This window comes from Cephus cinctus, unplaced genomic scaffold (genome assembly GCF_000341935.2).
Source record: "Cephus cinctus unplaced genomic scaffold, Ccin1 Ccin1_scaffold0690, whole genome shotgun sequence".
NCBI lineage: Eukaryota > Metazoa > Arthropoda > Insecta > Hymenoptera > Cephidae > Cephus > Cephus cinctus.
In genome coordinates, this window is record NW_014333313.1 from 1,273,787 (window position 1) to 1,282,943 (window position 9,157).

General features: G+C 36.7%; 1 protein-coding gene and 1 long non-coding RNA gene across 4 annotated transcripts in view; both read left to right on the forward strand.

Moving 5' to 3' along the window:
• Positions 1 to 196: 196 nt before the first annotated feature.
• On the forward strand, positions 197 to 5,301 carry LOC107269895 (BTB/POZ domain-containing protein KCTD16). Its single transcript, XM_015744301.2, has one exon. The coding sequence runs from the start codon at positions 433 to 435 to the stop codon at positions 1,339 to 1,341; it is 909 nt and encodes a 302-aa protein (XP_015599787.1). The 5' UTR covers positions 197 to 432; the 3' UTR covers positions 1,342 to 5,301.
• A 2,794-nt stretch (positions 5,302 to 8,095) lies between these two features.
• LOC107269913 overlaps positions 8,096 to 9,157 on the forward strand; it is a 12,965-nt gene continuing 11,903 nt past the window's right edge. For all 3 annotated transcript variants that reach the window (XR_003060277.1, XR_003060281.1, XR_003060283.1), the window contains exon 1: positions 8,096 to 8,301. This is a non-coding gene — a long non-coding RNA (uncharacterized LOC107269913). The remainder of the gene's footprint in view (positions 8,302 to 9,157) is intronic.

Sequence of the window (9,157 nt, forward strand, 5' to 3'; positions counted from 1 at the left end):
CGATGGATATGATATACAAACTCAAATGTCATATTTTTAATTGTTAATTATGACACCTTTAAAAATATACAAAAAATTACTTTTACAAGACTTGTCTTCATACATTTCAAAAAAATCAAATGATTACGTTACAGTTACAAACATGAGTAACATTCTCTTTAGAGGAAACAGTAAATCAAGCTTGACTAGCTCAAAACTGCAAATCGATGAGGTAAAGTTAAAGGGATGAAAAGTAGACGAGATCAATGATCCAGGAGGTTAGTCCTTTCGTAATAAGTAATCGTTACCATTGCTCATGATTTTGAAACAGCCCTTTTAGTCTTTCCAAAAACTGATTAACGATAGATTAGGGGTAGCAGTTTTTGAAAGCGCTACAATCTGGTAGATCGAATCTCCATCGGCGTCAGTGCTCAGGGATGCTGCGCGCGTTGCATGTCTTCTTTGCGTCCTGCGCCCACAGCCATTCGTTTAACGGTAGCAAGTTGGTGGAGGTGCGGTCGGTCTGTCAGTGGGCCACGAACGCCGTCGGCTCGAGATTTGTCAGTCTTCGTCGACTCGGTGCGTCGTCGGGTTGTCAGGTCAGGGCAGTGCGAGCGAGGGCAACGTGCCATAAGCATGGAGCTCCACGATACCTCAGAAATACCAAGCGTGGTCGAGTTGAACGTAGGTGGTGTTTTCTACACGACAGCCCTGACGACCCTAACGAAGGAGAGCGATTCTCAGCTGGCTGCAATATTCAATGGGAAATTGCACGTAGAGAAAGACGCTAAGGGAAAGTATTTCCTGGATCGGGATGGGGTACTCTTCCGTTACATCCTGGACTTTCTACGAAATCAAGTATTGGTTTTACCGGAAGGATTCAGAGAGCGCGAGAGACTTCGCCATGAAGCGCACTACTATGGTCTTCCAGGATTAGAAAAAGCCATCTCCGAGCACAGCGATTCTCCAACATCGGGAAAACGTTCCGCAGGATATATTACAGTTGGTTATCGAGGAAGCTTTGCTTTTGGACGCGACGGTCTTGCGGATGTCAAGTTCCGTAAACTCTCAAGGATTCTTGTTTGCGGAAGGGTCGCCCTCTGCAGAGACGTCTTCGGAGAGACGCTTAACGAAAGTCGCGATCCCGATCATGGAATGTCTGACCGATACACATCAAGGTTCTTCTTGAAGCATGGATTCATCGAGCAGGCTTTTGATATGCTACAGGAACAGGGATTCAAACTGGCTGGAAGTTGCGGTTCAGGAACTGCTGGCGGTAACGCTGAACAGCTAAAGCCTGGTGTTGATTCCGAGGAAAATCGTTGGAATCATTATAATGAATTTGTTTTCGTACGCGAGTAGATCCTTCGAGATTTTATGACAATCAGCGAGTCCTGTGTCGATTGCTGATACTATTTATAGAAAAGTCAGTACTCTCAATGTCCGTTAACGCTTTTCACGGATCACTGAAATACTTGATATCAATTGAAAAGGATTTTGCTCTACAAGAAAACAGTGACACTCGTTTCTGTTGATATTCTCGTTTAACCCTGCCACATTATTGTGACAGATGATCACAAGCAGACATACACCAGACAGAAAGACAGATCTAAAAGAATTAAAATGAAGAAAGCAAATTGAAAATCATCAATGGCCTCAGATTTCAAAAAGGGTTATTGATGTTGAATGACACATCTTGCCAGGTGTTTAGAATGATCCTGAACTCCAAGACATAACGGACCGAAAAATTTCTCAAGACAAAGAAGAATCTCGTTGAACTTTTGGATAAAGGTATGATCTATAACTTTGAATGATTCTTATACCCAATGGATTAAGACATTTGAATCAGTTTGCAAATGGGAGGCTGAGATAAATTTAAGTCAGATTATTGACGAGGGAAGACAATTTTTTCCAGCGACGAAGACGGACGTGAAACTAATAGACGAAACGTCTCGCAGTGTGTCTATGTACGTATCAAGGTACGGACAGCAAGATAATCAAAGTCACTGTTACGCCTTTCGTCGATTCACGGCGGAAGATTTGCGTACAGAAAATAGTAGATAAAACGTTAGATAAATAATCGCGCGTTCCACGGTTCTCATAGGATTATACGTGCGATACGTTAAACACAAAGAATAAAGATACGTGTATCCCTGCATAGCAAGGAAGTATAGGCCATGAATATTTACTGAGAGTTGATCATGTGCCGAATGTCTCGATACTATTTTAAGTAAATTCGATTAATATCAACATAATAAAAATTAACTTACCGAAAGCGAGTCAACGTAAAATCTTATTCAAATTCGCTGGCGAAGTATATAACATGCATAATTGTTTTCGAATGTACATCAGTGCTGTAAAAGTATAGTGTGCGAGGTATTTTGACTGAACTAATCATCAGAAATAATTAGTCATCGATCACTGACAGAAAATATTCGATTTAAGTGACACAAATTCGTTAAATCTTATAAGAATTAATTGCGTTATTTATTTTCAAACTTAACGTACTTCTCGTCAAACTAGTCATTCACTGAGTCCTGTCAGTTTTACTCCCGTCATTTTTAATTCACAGGTAACACCATTCTTTCGCGCTATATATATTTAATGAAGTATGATATTTAAACAGTTATGTCGATGATCCAAAGAATGCTTGTTGGTTAGAAAAGTGATGTTTGATTTTATGTATAAGACAAGAATATCGTAACTCTCTTGAATAATCTTTCTTGTACATTCCTAACCTTATTTATCCTGCTGACCTGAATACTTGAAAATCTTCATACTTGCTGGAACATCTGGAACGTCGATATCCTCAAAAAGTTTGATGCAAAACTTCAGAGATCTGAATACCGTTTTATGCCATTTTTACAACTGTCGGTTTCGTATTTCCATCGTATATGTTAAAATTGAACTATCGTTCTTTTGTAACGACCAGAGGTTGTGACAGATGGAAAAGGGCTATCTCGTTGTTTTATTGTAAGATTATATTCCACTGTTTCTGGTTTACATTATAAACTATATACAGAGTCATTCGGTAGAAACGCACCACCTGAACATGGGTTTCCCATAAGACAAATGGGCGCGCTGACTTCAGGTGGTGCGCTTCTACTGAATAACTCTATATACTTTTTGCCTTAGTCCAATTTAAAATCGTTTAGGCTATAACGTCACGGTAAGTTATCGTTGTTTCTACATCGAAGAGCAAGGGAGAGATTTGACCTTCGTCTTTCAACCTTTAGTCCCGGCGAACCCCAAAAACCGACCGTTACATCATCGGAGATACGTATCGTTCGTTCAAGTTCCAGTTCAGTTAATAAGACGCTCCTCCGGGCTTCTCCTTTCTGTTTTCACCCAAAACTTTACCCTTCAAGGGAGTGGACGATATGGAAGATTTATGGAAAGTGAAATAAGCGACATCTGTAGCCTCGATTCGTAAGGTAGCCCGCGCGTTACTTGTTCGCGAAAGGTATATATGGTGCATTCTTAATGAGAAATCCACTCTTGAGAAACATACTTATAGGAAGATCGCGGTGAAAAATTTAACTGTGTAAAACCGCATGTAGGATTTTTGTATTATATATATAAATATATATATTTACCACGTAGAACAAATCCATATGGATTTTCGGATGTGAAATATAAAAATAGATTTATTCTGTGGATTATTGTTACTGGACTTTACACTTTTTTTTTTTGTTAAATTGGCTTTGGCATGAGCGGCGTCACGATTTTGGCGATTAAAAATGATGAATTTTTATCTGACAAAAGTTTCGAGGAATTTTGGTAAAACTTTGGTGAATACGTGATATCACGTGGTAGATTTGGAACGACGTTTTTAACAAAAATATCGGAATATTTTCTGGGTCAAATTCGTGGTGGCTGTGTACGAGATGGCGGCGGAGTAAAGCGGACTAGAGAGGCTTTTTTGCAAAAGTTATAAGTTTCGTGCCGTTCAATATTTATATTACGTATAAAGAGAAAAGGATAATTATGGAAGAGGCAAGGTATCCGCTGTATATGCGCTTACAAGTCGAATGTTACTGTTAATGCTATTCGTATAGTAATTTTGTTGGAATAGCAGTCGTAAGACCTGGGCGATAATTGACTTTTAATTGCAGAAATTCACAGGATCGTTTAATTAACATATGGCCATTCCGAATTCAAGTAATTCACATTAGTGAATTGTGACGAAGTAAACAAAAACGAGTAAAGAGATTGTTGAAAATTAAAGAAAAAAATTATATTAACAAAATTTCAATTATTTCGCCACTATTGTTCACTACCGATTATTTCTTTCGTAAATTCTCATTGACGATTGAACGTAAAATTTATTTCGAATTAAATTAAATAAGTTTCGAAATTTGCCAAAATTCGCATTTCGTGGCCTCGAGTAACGTCTAGTTTCTCACGCTGAATATCTGCCACTTAGTAGTATCAACCCTTAAAAAAAAAAATTCGAAACTTATACATTACCCTCGTCAAGAACACATTGCCACAATCTCGATTACTATAGTTCTTGAATGAGTAAAACCTTGCGTGACTTTTACGCGTTATCTTACATTACCGAGTTTAAATGATAAGGAAACGGAAGGGAAGTGATAACTGATAACGATTAAGCATGCGTCTTCTAAGAACGTTAAACAAAGCCAGAACGACATTTGCGCGTTAAATGATAATTTTTCGAGATTCATAACAAGATTCATTTATTTTGCGAAACTCTTCTTTAATAATAATAATAATAATAATCGTCAAAATAGTGAAATTGAAAATTGATACGAATGTTATTAGTCTATTGTCATTAGAACGACACTAATCGATGTAATAAGTCGTTTCGATGGTAATAATAATGATAAATGATCTAGATATTAGTTTATATAGAATTAATTAAAAAAATTTCGTTCGCTCGATGTGTACTTAATTACTAATAATGCGCGGTGAAGAATGAAACTTACGACCAAAAATATAATTAGTGAGTAAATTAACTAATTAACACTAAAATAGTGTGACGTCTGTAATTTAGAGTACTTTCGACCACCCGTAATTATCATTACGAATTCATTAATTCAGCATGATTTACGATAATAAACAGTCAAGGAGTCAAGGATTTGTATTTACTTTGTAGATACGACTTTTTTCCATACCGAATTTGGAAACGTGCGTCCCTCGATCACACGTAGATTCTTCCATTATATATCCGATTAGAAATTCGAGTGAATTAAATGTATAGCAGTAGAGTCTAGTTACAATGTAAGATATTATTATACCATTATTGTATATGTATATAAGAGAGAGAAAGGGAAATAAAGAATATGACAGAAAATAATATTTTTCTACCCAGCTCGGCACTACCCAGTTAGTAATCCTGAATCATGGTCATGTCTAGGGGATGTCTATATTTGTTGCCAGAGGGTTATGCTGTTTTACCCTTGTCACTACTCAGTTAGTAATCTTGGAATATGGTCACGCGTAGGATATGTTTTTTGACACGTTTTTGGCATGTCCATAAGATGTCGATTATATGTCCACAGAGAGTCATGATGTTTTTTTACCATTGGCACTACCCAGTTAGTAATCCTGAATTAACGTCATGTCTAGGGTATGTCTATATTTGTTGCCAGAGGGTCATGATGTTTTACCCTTGTCACTACCCAGTTAGTAATCTTGGAACATGGTCACGCGTAGGATATGTTTTCTGACACGTTTCTTACATGTCTATAAGATCTCTATTAGATGTCCACAGAGAGTGATGATGTTTTTTTACCATTGGCACTACCCAGTTAGTACTCTCGGGACATCTGTATTGGACCTGGATAAAATTAATTAAATAATTATAAATTAAATTCAACAATATAATTCATCATAAAGTGTAACACTCGAAAATAAAATGACTTTTCTAATCGTTGTTACTAATTTATAGGAAAATATATATTTCACAGGTTAATTCCAGACTTGAGCTTTTTGTGCTGTAACGAATCAGTTGTGTGGCACGTCGATAGTCACGATAATTTACGGATCATTTGTCCGTATAAAGATCAGCGCAAAAACTTTTGATCTTCTATGCGAAACGTTAAGACGATGATCCTATTAAGGACGATAAGGTTAAGAACACTGTGCAGTTATCTTTAAGCCAGGAATAAAATTTTCATGGAAAATTAGCCTACAAAAAGAGACACAAATCCGGGGGCTTTGTGCATAAGCAATATGTATCTTCGAAAATGATTTAATGGGTAAGTAGGTAATGTAGTATAATAAGGGTTCAATATTTTATTTGAAAAACACGCTGTTTTTGACAAAAACATTATATGGACGCTTTGGTTACGTCACAGTTGCCAAGACTGACCTATAAACTTCAAGCTCCAGGTTGGTTTCGATATTCTTTAAAAAATTGTCATGGCCGCCGTCCGTTTTTCTTCCAATCCTGATGCTATCATAATGTAATAAAATACACGTGCGTAGACGATAATTGCTTTTGGATAAGACCTATCATCGCTAGAGAATCACAGGTTATGCGAACTCATGAAATATGAAGGTAAGAGGGGTTCGCTTACTTGGCAGTTCTCTTTGCCTTCGTGTTATAAACCAAAACCAACCAGTTTTCCCCAACTGGCATATATATCTACTTCATTTCTCTCCTATTCAGCCAGTAAATTATATTAACGGTGAGATGTAGTGTACATATAGAAGCGTTCAAACGTTCAATCCTTGGACGTCACGTATAGCCATAAATAATTAAGGCAGTATTGTATATTTATATAGTCCGTGAATATAACCTATAAAATGTCACTGAGTCATACCTTTTTTAATATCATGTAGCAGTAACTGTTAAAGTTGTACAATTTGTGTCAGATTGCGTTCCGTGGTCTTCTCAATCTTCTGTAAATGGCCATTCTAGGACACGTACGTCTCCGTGGACTATCCCGTGGGAATAGCTATTTGACACGGGTATCCGTTGCTGAATACTTGAGAAATTCTGGCCCAATTCTTGATGCGTGCTTCATCGAGCAGAGGAGAATTTGTGTTTTCTTGGCAGCCCTTGGGATATCAAAGGCTCACTGCGAAAGCAGTTTGAAGATCTGAGCAGCAGGGTGAGCTCTATTCTGTTGAAGTTGACGTTGGTTGCGTAAAGGGCGGAGAGAGGGGGAGTCACAAAGCAGGAAACAGGAAGCAGCATCAAGTGCGATCAAGTGGACACTTTGCTATTTTGCCAAAACATACGTATCTACGTACGTTTTCATTAGTGTTGTATGTATATGGGTGTATATATATACTGGTATATAAATGGCGTAGGGGAAAGGGAAAGAGGTACTCAAATGAATGGATGAAATATAAAAGAGACGAAGTGGAGACAACTTAAAGGCAGCAGTCCGGAAAAGCAACAGTTAGGCGCTTTTCTGTCTCGACTATTCTTCACTCGCTGCTGGACGTCCTGCTTTCTCATTCTGGGATAGATACATTTCTTGTAATTTAATGCCGGTTTAGTTAGTACTTTTCCTCGTTCTATAAATTCATTTATTTATTTAAGAGTCACTGCAAAACTCCAGGGAATTCATGGCTAGTTTGTCACGTTGAGAAAGATCGACGAGGTCACGGAGTTCATTTTATAAGACATTTCTTTATCCTTGTTGCGGATGTCTGTAGTTGCTATGTATTTTGAAAGTATTAGTTCTTAGGTGTTCAATTAGAATTTATTCTAAAGCCGAATAGCGGGAGTATTCTGAAATATTTTATATTCGACAAATTCAAATGTCAAATTTTCAGGTTTATGAAACGTCTCCGGAAAGGATATTGTGTACTTTTATGAAAATATAAAATTTGATATTAATAAATGTTAGTTGAATGGAGTAGTACACATGTATTTCGTGTTACTTGAAAATTGATATAAACTCAATATATACGTTTAAATTTCTCGGATTTTCATATTAATTATAACGAAGAGAATAAGCTTCTCTTAATGAACTAGCAACGTTTGGATAATTATTCGACCAAGATTACTTGCACTATCTAGTTTTTATTAATAAATATCCATTTCAATTTACAAGGAAATTGCATGTTCATAACTGGTGGGAGAAGTTAATTTAAATTTTATAGCGCCCTCTAAATTAATCCTTCGTCACAACGCTTCTCCGCCAATCGTCTGCGATCTCAGCGCCGTTACGTTCTTGTTCCGCACTTTCGTTCAGTTTCAATGCAAATGCAGTGCGCGAGTTTTCTTGTTCTATATTTACACGGTCGCCGAATGAAAAAATACCATGTGCACGGCTTGCCAGTGATTCACTATTACTCGTTACTCAAGATATAAGAATCAGTAGCGTGAAAGAAATTCAAGTATGTCAATTTAACCTATTCTATAACCTGTAACCTAAATTAATGGAACGTGTAGATTCCATCAATTCACGATGTTTAAAAGTTTTATCTAGTTGTGACGGTTGGTTATACATATGTACGCCAAACTCTTGGAGCTGTGCCAGTCGCAATAAATCTCCATAAATACGTCCCCTTTCCTTACGTTGATACAATCAAAATATTTATTTCGAGGACAAATAAACCCGGAAGCTTATCTTCCTCCGAAGCAAACGGTCGTCCAATAGCTTCGAACTTTTACACAATGAATTCATTAGATCGGTCAATTTATTGCTACTATTTTCCTATACGAAGGAATAGAGTTTATGACGTTTATTTCGAGATCTAGTTTTATGACTCACGTTTTGACGCAATGGCGTCAATAATGAACAATGATTTATCAATCATAGTGAATGTAGCTATAATTTTTATTTGAATTTTCTATTTTTCTATTTACAATTATTGCTTTAACTATTTCGTATATTGAAGTTTGAATAATATTCGAGAGAAACTTCCTATCTTGATTTAATCTACGAGTTCAACGCCACAGCAAAGTTTTGTTTGACTATTTAAATATAATGTATTTAACACTCCAACGTTACTGAGTTTTCCATCGTCCGGTTAATATCTTGTTACTCAGTTGCATTCAAAGTATCGTTTGCTAGTATAAATTAAATAAAAGTATTTTATCACGAATTTCATATCCATAAAATATTCTTTTTATCTATATATTTGTTTCCTATCATTCGTGAATATCCTGCGTGTTTAACAGACAGTGCTATACTTTGTATCTCCACCTAAATTTATTGTCGAAGTCCGATTTTTAATCCCCCCCCCCCCC